Source organism: Sciurus carolinensis, chromosome 8, assembly GCF_902686445.1.
Source record: "Sciurus carolinensis chromosome 8, mSciCar1.2, whole genome shotgun sequence".
Lineage (NCBI taxonomy): Eukaryota > Metazoa > Chordata > Mammalia > Rodentia > Sciuridae > Sciurus > Sciurus carolinensis.
In genome coordinates, this window is record NC_062220.1 from 119883093 (window position 1) to 119907873 (window position 24781).

General features: G+C 39.6%; 1 protein-coding gene across 1 annotated transcript in view; it reads left to right on the forward strand.

Moving 5' to 3' along the window:
- The window catches only part of Specc1l (sperm antigen with calponin homology and coiled-coil domains 1 like), a 153129-nt gene that overhangs the window by 14538 nt on the left and 113810 nt on the right, over window positions 1-24781 (forward strand). The window contains exon 2 of the mRNA XM_047559991.1: window positions 22661-22850. Coding sequence (XP_047415947.1) covers window positions 22698-22850 — 153 coding nt within the window. The 5' untranslated portion in view covers window positions 22661-22697. The remainder of the gene's footprint in view (window positions 1-22660; window positions 22851-24781) is intronic.

The window sequence follows — 24781 nt, forward strand, 5'->3', positions numbered from 1 at the left end:
GTAGATGGACATGGTGCTGAGAATCGAACCCAGTGCCTTATAGGTGCTAGGCAAGCACTCTATCACTGAGCCACAGCCCCAGCCCTGCATTTATTTTTCTTAAAGATACTGATTTGTAGTTTTTCTTTGTAATGTCTGTCAGATTTTGGTATCAGAGTAATGCCAACATCATAAAATAATCTCAAAAATATTCTTTTCATTTTTCTGAAACAGTGCTATATAGTTTAAATAGTTAAAAGCCTGCCTTGGAAGCTTAATCCCCAATGTAACAATGTTGGGAAGTGAGGACCTTGGGTGGTGTTTGGATTCTGAGGGCTTCAATCTCACAAATGGATTAATGCCAATTATAAAATGGCTTGAGGCTGTGAGTTAGATCTCTTGCTCTTTCCCATTCTTCTTGCCCTTCCACCTTCCACAATGGTTTGATGTAGCACAAAGGCCCTTGCCAGATGTGCCCTTTGATCTTGAACTTCCCATCCTCCACAGCCATGTGCCAAATAAATTTCTTTTGTTTATACATAATCCAGTCTAAGTTATTCTGTCATAGCAGCACAAAACAGACTTAAGATGGAAATTTGGCACCAAGAAGTAGTACTGTTGCTATTATGAATACCTGAAAATGTGGAAACAGTTTTGGAAGTGGGTAATGGGTAGAGTTTGGATGAATTTGCAGAAGCAGGATACAGAAAGCCTAGATTCTGTGAATGGAGCACTGAGGGCAGTTCTGGTAGGGACACAGAAGGTGACAAGAGCAGTAGGGAGAGTCTAAGTCTTTTTTTTTTTTTTTTTTTTTTTTTTTTTTTTTTGCAGTGCTGGGGATTGAACCCAGGGCCTTGTGCTTGTGAGGCGAGCACTCTACCAACTGAGCTCTCTCTCCAGCCTGAGAGTCTAAGTCTTATGGATTACTGAAATGGTCATGATCAGGATGTAGATATAAGTATCCATAGTAAAGGCCATTCTGATGAGGTCTTGAATGGAATAGAGGAATAAAATTTTGGAAACTGCAGTAAAGGCCACTTACAGTAAAATGAAAGGAGAAATTACTTAAAGGTGGAATTAATAATTTGAAGGAAGCAGAATGAAAAGATTTGGAAAACTACTAGCCTAGTCATGTAAAGAATAAAAATGTATCAGGGAGAGAATACTAGCTGGGCACAGTGGTGCATGCCTGTAATCCCAGCAGCTCAGGAAGCTGAGGCAGGAAGATCATGAGTTCAAAGCCAGCCTCAGCAACATAGCAAGCCCCTAAGTAACTCAGCGAGACCCTATCTCTAAATAACATATAAAAAGGGCTGGGAATGTGGCTTAGTGGTTAAGTACCCCTGTGCACAATCCCTGGTACTAAAAAAAAAAAAAGAGAGAGAGAATACTAAAGGTGTGATCAAGGGGCCTTTTGTTGGAAAAATTATTACAGATAGGAGGAAGCCCTAAAGGGATTTCAAAGACTTTGAAGCAAGTAGGTCCTTGAGAGCAAGGACCTCAGTATTTGTTGCCTTTTGCTGCCTCCTGACTCTGTTCCTCAAATTCCGGTGCAGTATCCTTTGGCCACCCCAACTATGGCTCAAGCAGGCCATGGTGCAACTCAGGCTGCCACTGTGGATAACATAAGCAGTAAGCTTTGGTGGCTGTTTGTACTGTTGGTACTGTTGACTGCAGATGATACAACCTCCCTCTACATTTAAGAATGTATTGGACAGTTTAGGGGCCCAGGTGGAAACCTGTTGCAGGGGCAGAGCCATCACAGAAAACCCCTAATAGGGCAGTATCTGGTGGAACTGTGGATCAGGACTGTCATAGAGACCCCAGCACCTTAGAGCTACCTGCGAGAGCAGCAGGCCCAGTGCAGACTCCAACCTGGGGGATCTGTGATGTGCCCTGTGCCCAGCAAAGCCTTACGGGTAGGGCTGTGTGAGGCATTGGCTACTTCTGGGAACACTTGTGTTCCTAGTAGTTGTGGCATGGAATTAAGGAAAAATATTCTGGAGCTTTATGATTTAATATTATTTTCCTTCTTGGGTTTTAGACTTTCTCAGGATCAAGTCTCCTTTTCTTACCTATTTCTTCCTTTTGGAGTGGGAATATCTATCCTATGCCTGTCCCACATTGCATTTTTTTCAGTAGCTAAATGTGTTTTGATTTCACCACATCACAGCTGAAGGGAATTTTCCTCAGGATAACTCATGCCTTGAGTCTCACTTATATCTGATTTAGATGAGACTTTGGAGTTGATGCTGTAACCTTTAAGAGTTTGAGTTGGATTCCATCTATTGGGATGGGATGAATGTATTTTGTATGTGTGGAGAACATGAATTTGGAGGGCTAGAAGCTGAATGCTATTAAGGTTTTATGTGTCCCTCCCAAAATACATGTGTTGCAAATTTAATCCCCAGCAGGAGTGTTGGGATATGGGGCTTCTGGGTGGTGTTTGGGTCATGAAGGCTCCAACCACATGAATAGATTAATGCTGATAGAAGTGTTTGATGCTGTTAGTTTAGCCTCCTGATCTCTTGAACTGCCTTGCCCTTCTACTTTGCACCTTGGGACAATGCAGCACAAAGGCCCTTCCTTGCTAGGCACACCTCTTACCTCACTCTTGGACTTCCTAGGCTCCAGAACCATGTGCCAAGTAAGCTTCTATTGTTTATAAACTTTCTAGTGTGGGGTATTCTGTCGTAGCAGCGCAAAATGGACTGAGACGAAGAGTTTGCATAGCATGTATTTCTTCTCTTTGATCAAATTCCCTAGTAAATCCATCTGGGTCTGGAGTTTCCTTTATAAGTTTTTTTCTGATCTTTTTTTTTTTTTTTTTTGGGTGCTGGGGATTGAACCCAGGGCCTTGTGCTTACAAGGCAAACACTCTACCAACTGAGCTATCTCCCCAGCCCCTTTTTCTGATCTTAATTGGCTTTATTTTTCAATCTAAAATTGGGGAAATTGTCTTTCTGTAAAACTGAAGAAGTGCTAGTGCTTCCATGTGGAGAAATATTTAACCATACATTCAGTTTTTAAAGTAAATATTGTGCTATTCAGGTTATCTATTCTTGTGTGTGTGCGCGTGTGTGCATGCATACTGGGATTGAACCCGGGGCACTTCACTACTTTACCACTGAGCCAATCTCTAGTCCTTTTTATTGTTTTAGTTTGAGACAGGTTCTTGCTGAGTTACTGAGGCTGACTTCCAACTTGTCAACCTCCTGCCTCAGCCTCCTGAGTTGCTGGGTTTACAGGTACAGGCCATTGTGCCTGGCAGGTTAGGTTACCAGTTTTTTGTTTTGCAAGGTTGTTTTGTTTTGTTTGTTTTGTTTTGTACTGGGGATTGAACCCAGGAGTGCTTTAGCACTGAGCTACATCTCCAGCCATTTTTCAAAAAATATTTTTAGTTGTAGGTGGACATAATATATTTATTTATTTTTTTATGTGGTGCTGAGAATTGAACCCGTTGCCTCACACGTGCTAGGCAAGCACTCTACCACTGAACCACAACCCTGGCCCATCTCCAGCTGTTTTTATTTTTTGTTTTGAGACTGGCCTCATTAAGTTGCTTAGGATCTTAATAATTTGTTGAGGCTGACCTTGAACTTGTGATTCTCCTGCCTCAGCCTCCCAAATCTCTGGGATTACAGGCATATGTCTCTGCCCCAGCTGGTGATCTGTTCTAGAGTAAGCTTTGGTGTAAAGCAGTGCTTCAAGGAATTTGTGTGCATCATCTTAAGTTTTTGCATTTATTGACATAAAGTTATATAGTCCCTTATTATCATCTAATAGCTGTAGAATCTGTAGTGTTATCACCCCTCTCATTCCTAATGCTGGTAAATGAATCTTCTCCTTTTCTTCTGGTGAGTGTGGGTAGAGATTTATCATTTTTATTATCTTCTCAAAGAACCCACTTGTGGTTTCATTGATCTCTACTTTTCCCTTTTCTGTCATCAGGTTTTACTCATTTGTCATTTCCTTTCTTGGGCTTGCTTTGAGTTTCATTACTTTTTCTTTTTTCTTGAAGTAGAAGCAGAGGTATTGCTTTGAGATGTTTCTTTTATAGTGTGTTAAAATTTACTCTTAACTACTGCTCTACTACTACACAAATTTTGATATGCCCTTTTTTTTCATTTTCATTCCATTCAAAATGCATTCTGTGCCCTCTGGTTTGTTTGTTTGTTTATATATTTACTTATTTTGGTTGGTTGATTGACTTGTTGGTCTTTTTGGGTACAAGGTTCTCACTGTGATACCCAGGATGGCCTCAAGTTCCTGAACTCAAGCCATCCTTCTACCTCAGCCTTCTGAGTGGCTGGGATTAGAGGCACCTGCCATCATGTCTGGCTAATTTCCTGTTTGCTTTCTTCTTTGACTTCTGGATTCCTTAGAAGCATGTAAGTTTCCAAGTATTTGAGAATTTTTCAGAGAGATCCTTCCATTATTTTCTAATTAAATTAACAAAGAATCTTTTATTAAAACACAATGACCGTACTATTATCTCATCTTAAAGCAGTAGTTCAAGAGGAACAATTTGAAATAATGCAGAAAGGATCACAAAGAGAAAACTGTCAAGGAAGTATTATCAAAGGCCAGTGGAGTGTAGTCAAGTAGGGTGGAAGGAGTGGACAAGAAGAGGAAGGGATAGATAGATGCCAGGACAGTAAAAAGAAAGACTTAAGTGTACCTTTGGAGCTCACCAGATGAAGAAGGTAAAGGATCGCAAGGGACAGTTGTGTTGCATTAGACTGCAGTAGTAAGCAAAGCCATGGTAGTGAGGGCTGGGAGAGGGTGGCACACACTGAGAATGGAGTGGTAAATACTTAGTTGCCTTGAGGAACCCCTGTAGCTTCTCTTTGTAAGTCAGGGAGTAGAAGGGAGAGGAATGTTTCTGCTAGGAGATAGAAGTAATAAGAAATAAGTTTAGGATAAAGAGAAATTTATCTTGCTGGTTATAGCAGAGAGGAAAGGAGATTAACACTTATCGGACTTAAGTGTGGGCACTGAGGTTTTCCTTGTTAGTTCACATGTATTGTTTGATATTCTTATAGCATCCTATGTAGTATTTCTTACTTTCCACTTAGGGATGAGAGTGCTGAAGTTTGGTGATGAGTAATATGTGGCCCAGAGCCACATAACTAGTCAGCAGAGTTCTAACACTTGAATGCAAATTCTCCCAGCTGTAACCGAGTTCTTTTCACTAGATATGTGAATTCATAAGTACTCACAGCCATCATTACAGGCTGCTGCTGTTGGAGGGTCTCCCTTGTGTCACACACTGTACATTGTGTGATGTGACTCAGAACAGTGCTGCCAGTTTTCTCTTGATTTGTGTCTTGAAGTCCTTTGAGTTGCTGTTTTTAAGCTAAAATAGGGAAATTACTCATTTATTCAGTAAATCAGATTGGATAAGTAACACTCCCAGGGGCATATTTATGTGTGTAGGGCTTTGGTAAATTTTTTCTTTTCTTTTGGCGGGGTGGGGGGAGTAATGTTTTCAATCTATAAAAATGTTTTTTTCCCCATTTTTTGAGACAGGCTGTCACTCTTACCCAGGCTGGTCTTGGGCTCAAGACCCCCACTCAGACTCAAGAGTGTTGAGTGCTGGGACTACAGGAGTACCCCATGATGCCTGACTAGAAAATGGCTTTGAACTTGGATACTTTGAAGACTCCCATCTGATAAATTGGGGGTGAACTGCTGTGAAATTTGTATGGTAGTCTGTTCTTAATATCTGCTGTTAGTAACATTTTACTGAAAGTCAGGTTTGCTTACATAGTGTAAATTTGTTCAGAAATACTGTTTTGGGGCTGGGCTGTAGCTCAGTGGCAGAGTACTTGCCTAACCTGTGAGGCACTGGATTCGAACATTAGCACCACATAAAAATGAAACAAAGACATGCTGTCCATCTACAACTACAAAAATAAAAAAAAAAAAATGCTACTTGTGTCAAGTTAGAATGAAACATTGGGAGGAAACATTTATTTTACATGTTCTTTTGTTTTAATACCTGATTGGTTACATTATATTGAAACTCTGACAGGTAATTAAGCTGTATTGCTTAAACTTGGAATAATATATGTTCTTGCAGTAAAGACACATAGGAAAACTTATATAGTAAAGCTAACCCTAAATTGGACAACAGGTAAATCAGTGTAATTAAGTTGTATGGTATGTTTCAGCATTTTAACAAGGAAGTACAGATCATGACACTTGGAACTCCAAAGGAAGAGATTTCCACTGGTGTTGTTTTTTCCCTCTTAATGTTTTTATCCTGCCTCTAAGAAATGAGTAGTTCTAGACTCAGTTATAGGATGTCTTGTGACAGGTGGTGAACTGTGTAGTGGGTGATTAACTGACCTGTCTCATAAGAGGATTTACTTCTGACATACATGTACCTTTCAGCAGTGATTTGGGTTCTTTACATCATAGCTTTGATTTTGTGTGTTTTTCAAGTGTCTGGTTATAGTCTCCATATATTACTGAGTGAAATCTTTAAGGCCCTTGCCCTGCTTGCCTTCTGTATAGGGCCTGTGCATTCTCAAAGAGGCCTGTGGGAAATGCCAACACACAAGTGCCACCTGAGGAGAGTCTGTTGTTAAGTGCTAGAAGAGTTAGATCCAAGTGTTGGGGTTTCATGAGAAGAGGGGACCAGATGCAGTTGAGGGTGTTGGGAGACATAGATCCTTTTAACTATACTTTGTAAGGAGTGAGTAAGGGTCACGTAGGATGAACATGATGTGGAGAAGGACGGTTTGTCCTTTGAGACTGGCTTTGAAAGGTGAAGGAGGGACATTGTGGTTAGGGGAATAATACACAAGTTGGAGGAAGCTGTGTAAGCCAGGCAAAGGGACAGGTTTAAGATAAACACACCTGCTGCTCTGAGCTTAGTGTGCTTGGAGGAGGCCCGAAGGGTGACATTGAAATTGTAGGTTAGATGGTATTGTGGAGGACTGGTTTCCAGCAGGGAGATTTGGGCTGAATATTTTTACTACTTATGGCCAAAAACTTCTCTTGTTCACTCTATGTGTTAGTCTGGCTTCTCCTCTACCAGTGCTTTTCCTTCTTCCCTATTGAGAGTCTGCCATGTGCCAGGCCTAGGGTTGCCAGATAAAACACAGATGTTCAAATGAGCTTTGAATTTTAGATAGACAGTGAAGGCTTTTTTAGGATATAGCCCTAAATTGTCGGGGTCCTCTCTGCCATGTCCCACATAGAGGAAGAAAGGGTTAATTGCCAGAGAAGGATAGTGGCGATTTTTCTATTACCCAGAAAACTTACCTGCTCAATAAATACATGAGAGCCAATACTCTTTTTATGAGCGAGGAGGTGTGATGGATCTGACCAGCTCTGGCCTCTTTTCAACATTTGACTTGGAGTAGCCCAACCCTTTTTTATTTATAGACACACAGGTAAAGGGGGCAAGGACCAGGAGGAGCTGCTTCTGTAATGGACAGGATAGGGTGGAGTTAGGGGAGCCATTCTCTTAAGGGATAATTCCAGAAGGAGATAGGGAACCACGCCCACACAGCACCACTTGCCCTCTGCGGTTCCTAGAAGCCGGGCCTCTGTGTCATGTGGCTCAACCTAGTCTAATTCTGCTAAATAAGAATGACTTCCCACATTAAATATTGCACATAGAGTACAATGAGGTGAGGGGAGTGCTGTTGCAGAAATATGCCAGAAGGGTATAAGAGAACTGTCTAGAGAGCCAGAGAAGTGTCATGAAACAGATGGCATTTGAGCTGAATCTTGATGTGAGCAGTTATTTCTCTGGTAGGAAGATGGTAAGGGATTTTCAGGAGAAGGGAACAGTGGGAATAAAAGTGAAAAATGAAAGTAGGCAGTTATGCTTTTGTGAAACAGGATTTGAGTTGGAGGAGGCAGGTGGGAGCCAGGATATGAAGAACTGTGGGTGCTCACTGAAGTGCTTGACCTTGGACAGTGAGGTGTTATCCCACAGGAGTGCAGCATGGTGGGATACGTGCTGTAGAGTGTGGAGAAATAGTTGTGCTGAAGGACTGAAGGCAGGGACAGCATCAGGAGGCTGTAGTAGTTGTACAGCTGAACCTCTTCTTTTTTTTTTTTTTTTTTTTGGTGCCGGGAATTGAACCCAGGGCCTTGTGCATTCTAGGCAAGCACTCTACCAACTGAGCCATATCCCCAAGCCCTGAACCTCTTCCGTGACACAGAAAGACTACAATAGTGTTGTAGGGATAGTGGGGACAAGGAGGAAGACTGCTGCCAGGTAAGGAACTTCTTGCAGTTACCAAGAGTTGTCTTCACAGTAACCAAATATTTCTGAAGATACAGTGTACCAAGACCTTCTAGTCTCACAGCACAGGCCACCCCTTGAGATGGAGAAAGAAAACTTGGAGTAACTGAGCTGTGGGGCATAGGTGTAGCTTTTGAATGTAGACCTGAACAAACCACTGCAGTAGCATTTGCCCGTTGTGGAAACTTCCGGTTCACCTTTTTCCAGTGTGCCTGCTGATAACGCCCACCTCCTAGGATGATGGAGGACTGGATGAAATGATGTGAAAGAAATCCCCAGGACACCATCAGCATAAAGTAGGCCCTTGGGGTTTAGTTTCTTTCCTTTTCTCTTGCCCGTGAGGTTTTAGAGGACCAGAGAACAGTGGATTTTGACTTTGGGGCTGTCAGTGTGCCAGGCCAGCTGGCAATTCCAGAAGTGGATACAGATAACCAATGTGCTCCTGTGGTTCCTTCTCAGATTTCATTCTGGAGGTCAGAGAGAGCCCTTTAACTGTCTGTGCTTTCCTAGGAAATATGGTTGGGAATCTGAGGGAGTCATGGACCCTGTGCTTAGACTTTATCTTGGCTTTCCACTCTGCAAGATGCCAGAACTGTGGCTTTTCCAACTTAATAGATTGTGCAAAAGAGACGCTTTCTGTGGTATGATATGGAAAGATGAACCTTTCTCTCCAGTTAAACCAGTCACCTTATTCCAAGTTTCTGGGCCTTGACTGGCTGGCTGGCTTGCTGACTTGCTGTCTGCATATCTGCTGTAGATTGAAACTAGGGCCTTCAGCATACTAAGCACATGCCCCTGCCACTTAGTTATGCCCCAGCCAACACTGTTATTTTAAGTCATATAATTCTTTTTCGTGAGGGACTTTATTGTAGAATGTTTAGTAACATCCCTGGCCTCTTTCACATTGTTAGTAGTCCCCACTCTCCCCAAGTATGACAACTAAAAATGTCCACTGACAGTACCAAATGTTGTCTATAATGCAAAATTACCCCTTCCCTTCTTGAGTACCACTGCTTTATACTCTAAATAGGAAAAAAGGAAAAGAACTCCAAAGCATTTTTTTTTCATTTTCTTTAGCATTTTTAAAAATTCATTTTTTTAAACCTAGTTGGTTAAAATGCTTGTTTTTTGCTAAACTGAATTTGAATTCTAATTTATTTTAACACTTTCTGGGTGTGGTAGTGCATACTTGTGATCCTAGCTGCTCAGGAGGCCAAAGCAGGAGGATTGCAAGTTCAAAGCCAGCCTCAGCAATTTAGCAAGGCCTTAAGCAACTTAGAAAATTAAAAAGGGTTGGAGATGTGGCTCAGTGCTTAAGCAAACCCTTGGGTCAATCCCTGGTACAAAAAAGAAAAGTGTGATACTAATCTATTTTAACTAGTTTAGAAAATTTTTCTTTGTGCCATTGCCAAAACAAATTCTCAAATCTAATATTTTAAGCTTTTTAAAAAGAATTTTTTATATTATATTTGAATCATTTGTAAAATGCAGAAGAAAATGTTTCATTTTTCATTTTGGATCAGAGTTTGTTATAAATGTACAACTATATTTTGATGTTTTTAATTAAAACATGGCCTGCAGTTAATTTTATGAATACAGTATCATGCAAGTTTGTAACTGCCTGCCAAAAGTGTAAGCATAATAAAGCCATGGTTTGAAGGGGTCCTTAATAAACATTTTCTTTTGTAAATATTCAGAGACCTTGGCTGAGGATGAATGACCAGAGGGAGATTCAAAATTTCTTGCATTCTGGCAGTTTGAACTTTGGAAACCAATTTGTTTTGAACTAAATCTGGAAAAATAATTTGTGTACTGCAGCCAGAAATTCTTTTAGGCTGTCCTTTTCCAGCCTTGTCACTTGTCTGGAATGTTAAGTATCGTTAGTAGTTTAACGGCCTTTTCAACAACTTGAATTAAAAAGAGATCCAAAAAAAAAAAAAAAAGAAAAAAGAAAGAAAAAGAAAAAAGAAATCTCCAGAAAGGGATCTGAGAGGTCTCAGTGTATGTTAAGTTTTTTAAAAATTTTATTCATTTATTTCATGTGGTGCTGAGAATCAAACCCAGTGCCTCACACCACTGAACCACAACCACAGCCCCAATAAGTTTTTTATTCTTTTACTCTTTGGATAGCATTAAGAAGAAGAATTATATGGTTCTGAGTTTGAAAAACCAGGGAGCTTCTAGTTGTTTCTAAGTACTTCCTTGTGTTAAATATTATAATAGAATAACAGAGATAAATCATCAATCAGTATGAGTGGGCTTTTCTGAGGCTAAAACAAGTGGAAATAGAGTTGTGTGGTGTAGTGGCTTCTTCTCCTCCCCCTCTACTCCCCTCCCCTTTCTTCTTCTCTTCCAGTATTGGGAAGTGAACCTACTGCCTTACACAGCTAGGCAAGTGCTCTACCACTGAGCTGCATTTCCCAGCCTTTTTTATTTTATTTTGAGACAGTCTCACTAAATTTCTGAGGCCAACCTCAAGTTTGAATTCCTTCTGCTTCAACCTCCAGAGTAGTTGGGATTACAGGCATGCATCACCATGCCCTTTTGAGTTGATATTTCTGATAATAACTGATTTTTTTTCTAATAGCTTATCTATTAATAGTTATGGTTTAGTGGAAAGAGCCCAGACTCAAGCAAGGTGGTTTCTTCACTCTAAACAATGGTGTCTTCCTCCTTTCCAGCTTCTAGGATGATCATGAAAGTCAAATGCCATAGCATTTGTGCATCAAGGACCTTCTTCATTGGCAGCTGGTGATCTCCAGGCAGCTTGCTTGCCCTCATTTAAACAACAGTAGCAACATCAGCAGTGTCTTGGCCTCCTCATTACTGAATGACTGCTCACTGTTCACAGAGCCCAATTTCCGAAATGTTCTTTGTCCTTCTTACCTACTCAGCTTTTCTCCCACTCTACTGCAGTCTGACTTGGATGCTGCCCCTCATTGGAGCAGCTTTGGTCCTAGTCACCATTACCTCTTTGTGACTGCTGACTAAAAGGGCCACTTTTGCATGGTGATGAGCACAGTCTTTCCCATGTGGGTTCACCTCCACACCCCCTTCACCACATGGCCAGGCAGAAAGGAAGGAGCTATGAGTGGAAGGGGAAGAAATCTGAGAGCTGTTGCGTTTTCTTTCTTCTATGGCCCTGAAGGCATTTAAAGGGGAGTGCACCCCTGGTGTAGAGAAAGGACAATGGGATGCAGTTTCTTCATTCTGTAGGCTAGAGGTAAAAGCAGAGGAGAGGTAGATGTGAAGGTCATCTTTCCTCACTAAGTCATAATATTCACTACTATATTAAATGCATTAAATGTTAATTTTATTTTTTTATTTTTATTTTTTGGTACTGGGGATTGAACCCAGGGGCGTTTCACCACCAAGCTATATCCCTAGTTCTCATTTTTTGAAACAGGATCTCACTAAGTTGCTGATATTGGCCTTGAACTTGGGATCCTCCTTCCTGAGCCTCCTGAGTCTTTGGGTTATAGAATAAAATCTGTCTTTAAAAAAAAATAATAAGAATAATAATCAGTTTTTGGGTTCCCCCCCCTCTTTTTTTTTTTTTTTTTTTTTTTTGGTACTATGAATTGAACCCAGGGGTATTTAACCACTGAGCCACATCCTCATCCCTTTTTAAAATATTTTATTAGAGACAGGGTCTTGCTGAGTTGCTGAAGACTGGCTTTGAAATCTCAATCCTCCTGCCTCAGCCTCCTGATCTGCTGGGATTACAGTTGTACGCCATTGCACCCAGCTGAAATCAGTATTTTTAAATTATGCATTTTTAGTAAACATTGAAGTTTTTTGAGCAGTACTGGACTTTTGCCTGTGGATTCAGACTAAGCAGAGAATTGAGACAGGATGTAAGTTACCCAGGCTGGCCTTGAACTTGCAGTCCTCCTGCTTTGGCTTCTCCATTAGCTGGGATTATAGGCATGGATCCCCCACCCCTCAGTGATGCCCACCACCATGCCTAGCTTGAATCTGTTCTTGATTTGATTTATAATTTTAATGTTATCACTATATTTTGATTACAGAATTTGTGAAATAAGAGAGATACATGTATTTAGATTGCTTAGGTCAAAAATTTTTGTGTATTTTTGGTGGAATATCAGTAGGCATAAAAAAGTCACAACTAATAAGCAATTTCTTCTTTAAAAAGTTTTGGTCCCTGGTTCTAAAGGTACAAAGCATGAAACAGAGTTTTTGGGATTCTGAAAGATCCTAATCTGCCAGACCCGATGGCACATGCCTGTAATCCCAGTGGCTCAGGAGGCTGAGACAGGAGGATTGCAGGTTCGAGGCCAGCCTCAATAATTTAGCATGACTTTAAGCAGCTCAGTGAGACCTGTCTCAAAATAAAAAATAAAAAGGGTTTAGGATTTAGCCTGGTGGTAAAGTGCCCTTCTGTTAAACCCCCAGTACAAAAAAAAAAAAAAGAAAGAAAGAATGAAAGGAAGATCTAATTCACCCTCCTCACTTTATAAACAAAACTCACAAAATTAGGGTGACTTGCTCAAGGTCATGTAGATGGTCCCAGGCTTGGGATCACAATCTCAGTCTCTTGATTATCATTTTTGTGGACTCCCTACCATATATTTTTGGTATTTCCTGATATGTAATTTTCAGTGGGAAAAAGCTAGAAGCTAGTGTTTGTTGACATCTGTGTGCCATGGTATGTAATTTAGTGTAAGTAGCAAGTAAGTCTTTTAGTCATTCCTTATAAAGGGTTTCTCTGACAAAGTGTCTTTTGAGTTGCTGCTTTTATTTTAATAAGGCACTAGTCATACTCAGGACATACCCTGTTTTCTATAAATTATGATAGACCACATTTATCTTTACTGTGGGCTGCCACCCCACTAAGCACTTTAGGTTCAGTATTTCATTTAATTCACTTGGCATCCTTATAAGGTATGTAGTATTACCAGCCCCCATTTTATGTATGAGGAAACTGAGATTTCAGAGAGGTTAAGTAACTTGCCCCAGGATACAGATTCGATCTTACAGGCTGGTTAGAGCAGTCTCCTGGATACTAGATTTTTTTGTTTGTTTGTTTTGTGTTTTAATCAGCAACAGAAGTTTTAAAAATATCAATTAAATTTAAATGGTTTAAAATAACAACAGCAGTTGCTATAATAGAGGGAAAAAAGATTCTAAAGAAGATGAGTGTGAGGAGTTTTTAAAAAAGTACTGGTATTAGTCAATATCCTGGTGTGACTAGGAAGGGAGGAGTTGGGGACCTGGCTGTAGTTCCTAAGAAGAGTTCCTGTCCCCCACTGCCTGGCCTGAACGTGCCTTTCAGTGAGGGAATGGCTCAGAGATCCCTTGTGTTTTCTCAGAAGTCTGTATGCTGTATTCAGTATGTATCTTCCTGGATGCAATGAAATAGTTAAGATAAATTCATAAGATCCTTTTGGCAGTATTTCTGAAACTTGATTGGTGTATAAAGACATACATGGGTGAGTGGTTGGGAAGAATGGGGTTTCTGAATCATTGAAATAAGTTGCAATTCCTGAACTTGGATGTTGCACCATTTTTCTGGCTTTTGAGCCCTAGTGAAATAACTTCTGGAACTAAGATGTAAAGGCTTTTGTTGCTGTATGTTATTTTGAACAGTAATTCTTTAAGTTAGGTTTTATCAATTCCTTTTTATAGGAGAGGAAATTTGCAAAGATAGTGATTAAGTGATTTGTCCTTGGTCACACAAGTTGTATGGCAAGAGCTTGAACCTAGGTCTTATGATTTTAAATTCAGTCTTCTACTTACTTGTTCTGAGACCTTTCTTGTGGTATATCACTTGTCCTATGTAACAGTAAGTGAACTATATTAATTTATAAGGGTTTTTTTTTTAGAGTTGGGAGATACCTTAAATTTTCCTTAGAATCCAACTTCCTTTTCTTTTAGAAGGGGAGACTGAGTGGTCAAGGGATTTAGATTGAAGTCAGCACTTGTTAGGAAGGAGGCTTATGGGTTTCAGGTAAAAGTAAGGGTATGAAAGTCCCAAAGGATGGAGCCTTAAGCTGAATCTGACCAAGTGAAAATTTTAACAGATAAAGGTGTAAATTTTTTCAGGATACAAATTGCACACCTATAAAAATAAAAGTGGAATGTTGTTTGTTGTACAGTTTTTTCCCCCAACATTTCTATGTGTTTTAAAAGTTTCATAATAAAATGTTAGGGGGAAAAAATAAAAGCTGCTTAGCAATAATTTTTCAGACAAAGATTTCAGAGTATTAGGTTACCATGAACTCAGTGTGAACCTCTGATAACTCCTTGAAAAGCAATTTGTTTTTCTTTAAAAAACTATGAGGGACTGGGGAGATAGCTCAGTTGGTAGAGTGCTTGCCTCACAAGCACAAAGCCCTGGGTTTGATCCCCAGCACCGCAAAAAAAAAAAAAAAAAAAAAAAGACTATGAGCCCCCGGTGTCTAGATTGAGGGAAGTAATAGCTAAGCTGTACTTTGAGCTTTCCAGACCAGATCTATCTAGTACCTGTGCCCAACTGCACAGTGCCTGCATGCTGTGTTGGTGGTAGACACAGACGGTACAGGAATCAGGAAGAGTGGCTAAGAAATTTGTAATACTAACCCGGGAGAAGGGCCCACTTAGGGAAGCACCTGTGGCAGCCTTCAGACACTGGGAGAATGTGAAGCAAGAATGGTACTTGTGAGTGTAGAGCTTAGTTTGAGGCAGAAAAGAGAAGTTATGGGAAAGGAGACACTTATTCCTATTTCTTTTTACCTCATCATTTCCATTCTGTGCCTCTTCAGTTTGTCTGACATAGCAGCTCCAAGTTAATTTTTAGGAACTGCAGATCTGATTGTAGAACCACCCTATCTTTAATCCCTCTGTGACTCACTGTCCTGTGTCAAATGAAGTCTAGGACCTGAATGGCCCTATAGGCCCTTGCCCATTTGTCCTTTGTTTTGATGTATCTGTAGTCTAGCCATACCCAAGTACTTAAGAGTTCTTTAGTTGAACCCATGCTTTCTCACATACCTATGATGTGTACTTACCACCCTGTTCCCCAGAGGCAGAACTGGGGACTAGATCTTTCTCTGGAAATTATACCCTCTATATATATTTACCTTGTCTTTTTTTTTTTTTTAATAGAATTATAAAGGATGGGAACCTGTTCACTATTCATTTACATGTTCCATTTTTTTTCTTCTATAACATAAATTCCTTAAAGGAGCCACCCCCTATCCCGTATCTGTGGGTTCCATAGCCTCAGATTGAAAATAATCCCCTCCTCCAAAAATTACATCTGTGCTGACCATGTATTAATTTTTTTCTTGTCATTGGTCCCTAAACAATATAGTATAATAACTACTTACATAGCATTTACACTGGATTTGGTGTTGTAAGTAATCTAGACATGGATTAAAATATAGGGGAGGATATATGTGGATTCTTTGCAAATACTACTTTTTTTTTTTTTTTTTTGTACTGGGGATTGAACCCAGAAGTGCTTTACCACTGAGCTACATTCCCAGCCCTTGCTATTTTTTTGTTTTAAGACAAGGTCTCACTAAGTTGCTTAGGACCTTGCTAACTTGCTGAGATTGGCCTTGAACTTGGATCCTCCTGCCTCAGCCTCCCAAGCAGTAGTACTACTTTATATGTAAGGGACATGAGCATCCATAGATGTTGCTTTTCAGAGTAGGTCCCTGGACTAATCCCACATGGGTATTGAGGGACAGCTCTCTTGTTCTAGTCATCTTTGTTTGCCCACATGTTTATTTTGTTTCTGACTAGTTCCCATAGAATTGGTGTTTGGGATGAGGTGTGGAGGCATATTCACTGTAATTCCAGCAGCCTGGGAGGCTGAGGCAGCAAGACCCTGTCTCAAAAAATAAAAGGACTCAGATATAGCTGTTGGTAGAGCACTCCTGAGTTCAAGCTTAGTGTTGCAAATAATTATAAATAAATAAATAATTGGGTTGAATTTGCCTTAGCACATAATAAGTGTTTGTTGAATATTAGTAATGACTTCTAATTTTTTTACTAGTCATGATCCTCTCAACAGTAGATGCTTATAACTTTTTTTTTTTTTGTTACTGACATTGCATGTGAGTATCCTGCAAGACATTTTTATTTATAAGAAGTCTGTGATTTGATTTTTAAATTGTATTTTACTACCATATGTGGAAGGTAAGAACAGGCCCTGTTTTATTTTCTTCAGTAGGTTTTAATCATAGTATCTCCTGGTAGATGGAAAGGAAACTCTGGAACTTCCTATGTGGCTTCAGATGTGTAGTTAGGGTTAGGCAGGGCTCCTGGAGTTGTAAATCCTGTCCTGAGTTGCTAGTGAGTACTAAGACATCCTGGTGAGTATTTGGCCACCCAGACTGCAGCCTTCTAAAATGCAGGGTTTATTTCTATATTGCAAGCCAGTTTGTGTCTCCACCCATGCCTAACAAACCATTATTTTAAATTAAAAAATAGCATCTATGAATCAGTATGGTTTAGCTAAGAATTTTTCTTTTATAGCTCTAACTTCATACATACTGATTTAGACCTAACAATAAATTGTTTGCTCTAAAAAAGAAAGATTTTATATTAAATAACATGGTAATATGCCAGGCACAGTGGCATATGCCTGTAATCCCAGTGGCTAGGGAGGCTCAGACAGGAAGACACAAGTTCAAGACCCTAAGCAACTTAGTGAGATCCTGTCTCAAAATAAAAAAATAAAAAAGGGATGGGGATGTGGCTCAGTGGTTGAATACTCTTGGGTTCAATCCCCCATACCCAAAAAACAAAGCAAAGCAAACAAACAAACAAATGGCAATCAGTATTTCTAATTGAAAAATTTTGGTTAAGAATACCAGTAATGAACTGGAGCTGTAAATCAGTGATAGAGTAGTGCTTAGCAGGCATGGGGCTCTGGTTTCAATCCTCTTTCCCCCCCCCCCCCCAAATGAATCCAGTACTAATCTACAGAATAAGTGGATTGATCTAGATGGGACAGATTGAGCATATAGTTTTAGTGTTTAGAGTTTGTTCATATCTTGTCTAATAGTCATTGAGATCAAAGGTTGCATATTCCTGAGGAAATTTTTGTATATGGATATACTTGAGACTCTATGAAGCAGCAGAAAGGAACTGGGGTTGAATTTAGAGTACTGTCACTTCAGAAATGACTCAGGAGAGCTTCTTCAGCTCTCGGATCCTCAATTTGTTCATCTATATATGCCCACAAGGATGGGCTCTTGTGAGGATTCAGTAACCTGTACTAGATACTGCATGGGGCATGGTACATGCTATCCTCTGCTTGGGAGAGACTCGAGAAGGGCCCCAGTGGCTTTCCCTCTAATTTTGAGAACACTGCATCTGTTTTTATGTGTTTTACTATTTTGACAATTACATGTGACATATTTGATGGATTATTAGAGAGTAAGATTATTTTTAGGACATGGAAATAGAATTCACAGTGTTTTTGTGAGGAAAACTACTTTTTCTCCCTCCCAGACTGTGACTTGGCTATTCTGGAGGTGGTTGATGGATGCTAACATGGCATCCTTCAGGAAGGTTGGGGAAGGGGAGTACTAACTTCCACCATACACTTGTTTTCAGCGTTTAGGCACTTGAAGTCATGTGAACTGTTCTGGTCCTCCTCCACTCTGAAATCTCTCACATACCCCGAGGGAAGGGTCCTGGCCATAAATTCCACTTTCTTGGTTAGAGTGGGGACCCAGGATATACTTTCGAATCTGTTTTTGTTAATCCTTGCTCTTAATAGGGGTAATTTTGGAAATTTGGGGTAACATTTTGGTTATCTTAATGGTTGATGGGTGTTGTTGGGCATTTCATAGGTAAGGAACATAGAATTCTACTTTCAATATAATGATGATTCTGCAAAAATAAACTTCCCTTATGATCTCTACAGCTTTAGAATATCTTGCTAAATAATTTATGTAGACAGAAAAAAAACCCTGCTTGTGACTAAGCCTAAACTCTAACTCCATTTTACATAAAGCATTTTTTAGAAAATACATTTTATATTAATGAAACTTTTAGGGAATGGAATTAATTACTGCAGATATTGAGGGGAAATACTTTTGTTTGTATCTTTACTAAATAAGTCAGGGTTCTCCTGAGAAAAAGAACCAATAGGAAATGAATATTATATAGAAATTTTATTACCAGGGGTGATGGCATATGCCTGTAATCCTGTAATCCCAGTGACTTGAGAGACTGAGGCAGGAAGATCGAGAGTTCAGAGCCAGCCTCAGGAACAGCGAGGTACTAAGCAACTCAGACCATGTCTCTAAATAAACTACAGATTAGGACTGGGGAGGTGGTTCAGTGGTGGAGTATCCCTTGGTTCAATTCCTGGTATTCCCAAAAAATAAATAAATAACATGAGATTAGAAAATAATTTTTTTAAAAAATGGGCTGGGGATGTAGCAGCTCAGTGGTAGAGCACTTGCCTAGCAAGTGCAAGACCCTAGGTTTAATCTCCAATTTTAAAAACAAACAAGTGTATATATAGAGAGATTTATTGTAAAGAATTGACTTATGTCATGATGGAGGCTAAAGAAAGTCTCAAGATCTACAGTTGTTAAGCTAGAGACCCAGAAAAAATGACAGTAGTGTTCTAATTTGAGTCCTAAGACCTGAAAATGAGGGGACCTAATGGTTTTATTCTGAAAGCTGACAGGACCCTATTCAGCCATTCTGTGCTATGCTGATCTTCAGTTAATTGGATCCTCCAACCCTTCATTAGGGAGGTTAATCTGTTTTACTCCCAATGAAATGTTAATTTCATCCAATGATACCTTCACAGACATACCTAGAATAGTGTTTGACCACGCTGGCCATCCTGTGGCCCAGTCTAATTGACATAACAATTATCACACTGGAGTGGGTCACCTTTTTAGGAAAGTATTGATAGCATTCATGATGAGTGTTTGGTTTCTGAGTTTCTAGTACCACATGCCCAAATCAAGATTATTTGTAGCTGTCAAATTCACAGTGATTCAATTTAGAGTTACAGATTTCTGATTATTTTATTCCTAGTGTTTATAGTCCTCCCTGAAAATCTACATATTGAAATTTATGTGGTTTGGGAGGCTGAGGCAGGAGGAGCGAAAGTTCAAAGCCAACTTCAGCAATTTATTTAGGCCCTAAGCAGCTTTGCAAGACTGTATCAAAATAAAAAGAATAAAGAGCTGTCTGGGGTTGTGGTTCAGTGGTTAAGCACCTCTGGGTTAAATTCCTGGTACCAAAAAAAAAAAAATTAATAATATTTATTTTTGTTATAAATTTTATTTTTGTTATAGTCTCCATGTTATATAGATATTTTTAGAAAATATGTATATAACAGGTTATCTCTGAATTTCAATTCAGGATAGTAAAGGTGTGTTTTATATGTTTTTTTTTTTTTTAATTGCTTGCTTGCTTGATTGATCATGGTACTAGGGAATGAACCCAGGGGCGCTACATCTCCAATCCTTTTCTTTTCAGACAGGGTCTCACTGAGTTACTGAGGTAGCCTTGAACTTGTGATCCTCTCAAGTTGCTGGGATTTGCCTGCAAATGTTATAATTTTATTATTATTTATAGCTGAGTAATATTCCATTGTGTATATATGTATATACATATCACAGTTTCTTTATCCATTCATCAGTTGAAGGACATCTAGGTTGGTTTCACAATCTGGCTATTGTGAATTGAGCAGCTATGAACATTGATGTGGCTGTATCTCTGTGGTATGCTGACTTTAAGTCCTTTGGGTATAGGTCGAGGAGTGGAATAGCTGGGTCAAATGGTGGGTCCATTCCAAGTTTTCTAAGGAATCTCCACACTGCTTCCCAGAGTGGCTGCATGTACATAAGTTTTTGAGTGGAAAAATATTTTCATTTTTTGTGATATACATCCTACAGTAGAATTGCTGAGATCATATGGTAGCTGCCATTTGAGGAAATGCCATACTGTTTTCCAAAGCTGCTATGCCATTCTGCATTCCCACCAGCAGTTTCTGAGGATTCTAGTCACTGTGTATCCTCTTCAAAATTTGTTAGTGTTTATCTTTTTTGGGGGGGTCGGGTACCAGGGATTGAACTCAGGGGCACTCAAACACTGAGCCATATGCCCAGCCCTATTTTGTCTTTTCATTTAGAGACAGGGTTTCATTGAGTTGCTTAGTGTCTCGCTTTGGCTGAGGCTGGCTTTGAACTCATGATCCTCCTGCCTCAGCCTCCTGAGCTGCTGGGATTAGTGTGGGCCTCTGTGCCTGGCTATATATCTTTTTGATTATAGCCCTTATGGTAAGTGCGAAGTAGTGGTTATTAAGTTTTAATTTTTGGGACAGTGACAGCAATAGCAGGAATGAAAATCTGTTGCATTGTCCAATGTGGTAGCCACCAGCTGCATGCAACTTTAAATTTAAATTAAGAAAAATTTAAAATTCAGTCTCTCAGTCACACTGGCCACTTTTTAGAGAACTTAGTTACCTCTCAGTGTCCACTAGTTGCTACCGTGTTAGGTTAGTACAGTTAGATACTTAAAGTAGTATCATTATTGCAGTAAGTTCTTTTAGATAGTATTGGTATTGAAAATGTCAGTTTGACAGGACTGAAAGAGTAGTCACAAAATGGTAGAGAGTCTGACAGGTATAGTAGAAAGGAGTGCAGGCATGAAATTTGGAGGAAAGAAGAAAATTTCTGAGAGCCCTTTCCAAGGCAAAAGACTTAGGAGCAGCTTAAAAGTGGGTAGTTGAAGGAAAGGTTCTTACAATTTGATTTTTCTATAGTACCTTGAGTTAGTGAGTAGATCCAGTCTATGTAATTCTTTTATTTTATAGGTGAGAAAAACATAAATTGTTGGTTGGCAGGGATCAATATAACTGCATTATACCTCTTATGGGAAACTCCTTGAATCTGTTTTATTCATTCATTTTTAGTACTGTCTGGGAACGTGTAGGAAATAGATGGTAGACTGCCCTTACTCTGGGCAGATTACTCAAATGGGAGAGAGATCAAAAGGGTTGGTTAACAGGGGATAGGTTGTGACTCAGTGGAAGAGTGCTTGCCTACCACATGTGAGGCACTGGGTTTGATCCTCAGCACCACATAAAGAAAATAATCAATAAAATAAAGGTTTTTTTTTTTTTTTTAAAGAGTGGATTAGGTAATTTGATCATTACCATGTACCACATTTTCTATCAGAAATAACCAGGCATATGGGGGAGAGCTATAGAAGAGAGAGTCTCTGGAGGTTTTGCTGTGTTTTGGTGCATTCTTTTTTGTTCCAAAGCTTTATTTATCATGTCAAGGGTGGAGCAGAGCCCCCTTGACCCTGTCTTACTGTTCTGGCCATTGTCTCAGTTGTGTTGTGTTGTGTCAAACCACGTAAACCTGGAGTGTTGGAGCACAGTATAAGTAAAACAGTAAGGCTGTTGAAGTGAGCTTTTTCTTTTCCAAAATGTTGCTCTCTTTTTGAGTGTGTGGAAATCTTCATGAAGTAGACCAGTCTCTTTTTGTGCTCAATATGGTTTCTTAGAGTCATCATGCTATATAAAATCACCTTATGTTCAAAATGGTCTTTCATTTTGTTAATTTTATTACTCTGTCCAAAATGATCCAGGGTGTCTTTCCTAATATGATGTTATTGTAGAGACTGTTCTTCTAGCTCAGTTAACAAATATGTATTTAAGGACTTACTTTTTGTGTTTTGTGTGCTCCCAGTGTTACTTCAAGTCCTTTTAGCTGTGATCAATTTTGTACCACTTACGTGGAAAAATTGTTATCATATTCCATAAAGTAAATAAAATAACCTTATTTCCTGAACCAGCTATTAAGGCTAATGTTTTGATAAAGAATTTCTCTGCTTCCTCTTAATAAAAAAGGTATGTTGGAAAATACATTTAGATTCAGAATTTTGAGATTTCTGGGATGTTCTGCTGGCTTATATGGGAATATCACAACAAATATTTGAAATTAGAACTTTGCTGGATAATTTGGAAAATATGATCACCCCCACAGAATGACTAATTCCCAAATGCCAAGATGATTATTGCTTCATTAAATACCGAAGATACCATATTGTATTTAGTCCTATTAGAGATATTGGATATTCTTCTTAATGAACTAGAATTCACAAAATAATTTAAAATTAGTAATATTCAAGCCAGACATGGAGGCATATGCCTATAATTCCAGTGGCTTGTGGGACTGAGGCAGAATGAGCATCAAGGTTGGTTCACAATCTAGCTATTGTGAATTGAGCTGCTGTAAACATTGATGTGGCTGCATCACTGTATTATGTTGATTTTTAAGTCCTTTGGGTATAAACTGGGGAGTGGGATAGCTGAGTCAAATGGCGGGTCCATTCCAAGTTCAAAAACATTATTTTAAAGAGCTGTCTTCAAGTTTTCTCAGTGTAATGCCATTATGCCATTTCTTTCTGCAGATTTGATTGTAAATGCATCACGAAGAGGCATCCCAGAATGAAGAAAGCAAGCAGGAGTGTTGGCTCAGTGCCTAAACTGTCTGGGACAAGTAAAACACAAACAGTAGAAAAAAATAAGTCTGAAAACAGCTCGTCAGCATCTACAGGAGGCAAACTTGTAAAACCTGGAACAGCAGCATCATTGTCAAAGGTATTCCTGTGGATTTTGGGAGGGATTTATTTTAATATGACCTTGGAATTATTAAATGAATGTTATTTAGAAGTTGTCCTCTCCTGGAACTCAGAATACACATCCTTTGAAGAGAGCGTATAGTGAACTGACCTTAACTGGTGTTTTGGTCAGTCTGAATGAATTAACTAAATAATAGTATGAAACAAATAATGAGTGCCTGACTTATGCATGGTGTTATGCTCATATGAGTTGGGGGTAGAGTCAGCCTTCAGGCAGCTTGTGAAGTAAAGGATGAAGGTAAGGTACAAACACAAATAACTGAAATGAGTGGGAAATGTCATATGCTCTGGGGGAGAAGTAATAGTTTCAAATAGGAAGTACTGTTTCTTGCCCAGGAAGGTTTTGTGAAGAGAGCAAAAGAACCAGATCTTAAAGGATGACCGGCTATAGTGTTCCTGTGACTGGTAGACAGGACTTCTTAGCCTTTATACACTATAAACTGTTCTTTTTCTCTGGTATTTCTATCTGATCCAGTGTTAACCCTAGTTAAAATTGGGAATTTTAATTTAGTAAGAGCATAATTAGTTTCCTTTACACTCCTTAGAGACCAGTTTAATTTTTTTTAGTATAGCATAGGAATTCATTAGACCATGGGCTTTGGGAATAGACAAACCTGGGCTCAGTACCTGCTTCGTAGGACTGTGGTCATGATTAAATGAGGGAATATATGAATGTTGATGGCCCAGGGCCTGGCACAGGGCAAATGCTTAGTAGATAACAGGTAGAGCTCCCCCTCACCCCTTATGGTGCTAGGGATTGAACCCAGGGCCTTGTGCATGAGACATGCACTCTATTACTGAGCTGCATCCCAGGCAGTAGCATTTTTGTTGGTGAGAACTAGGAACTTTTCTCTAGTCTAGGATTGAGAAGTTTTCCAATGGGGTGTTCTTGGTGTCTGTTGTTTGGGCCATCCAAGGGACAAGCTTTCTTAGTGACATTTTGTTGCTGGTCTAGTCTTTGATGTTATTGCACAGAAATCCACAGTCTTCTAACTATTTCAAAAATTCATTTGTTCTGTTCTTTTTTTTTTTTTTTTTTTTTTTTTTTTGGGTGGAAACTTTGCCTGTATGCAGAAAACCAGAAAGGGGTTAGTCTGATAGGGAAAAACCAAGGCTGACCAGATATGTGATCCATTTAAGTCTTTTGTTCAGACAGAACCTGGGTAGATTGTGGCTTAATTATTTTAAAAAGCACCTCAGAGGAATAGTTCATGAGGAACTTCCTTATATGTGTTGAAAGATCTAGCAGGAAATACTGATTTTTCTGTTCCAAGATTGTTGCACCTGAACCCAAACTAATTCCATAGGTTTAGAGAAGCCCCCAGATTTTCTCCTTGCTATAGTCCTGATGCGTTGTTAGTTGTCATCTTGTGGCCTGAAGAATGGTACCAGGAATAGACCTTTGCCCTACTTCTGTTAGCTGAATCAACACCTTGAAGTATTTCCTTGGTTGCAGTGCCACCTTTCATATAAGATAGGCGGCATTTTCTGACGTAACTGGTTACTCAGTTACGGGGACTGTCTTCAGAGTGGAGTATCTGTGTGACTGGGAGACCTGCTATTTATGTGACTGGAAGAACAGGTTGAAATGTTGGCATTGGATGTACATTGCTGCCCTTCCTTCTGTGGCCTCCTCGTCAGTGGCAGGCAGAATCTTTGAAGGTTTTCTATGGAGTGTGCACTGAGTAGGCATGGCAGCTCTTCTGAGGTGTGGATCTGTAGTTGCTGGTAGTTTGGTCTTACACAGTGAGTACATTTCCATTATAAAGCAGAATGTATACCTGCTCTTGTCAGTACATGCCAGTTGTGCATACCTTTGGCTCTGCTACTTTGGCATATTTGTGTAAGTAGGGGTGTGTGTGTGCGTGTGTGTGTGTATGTGTGTGTGTG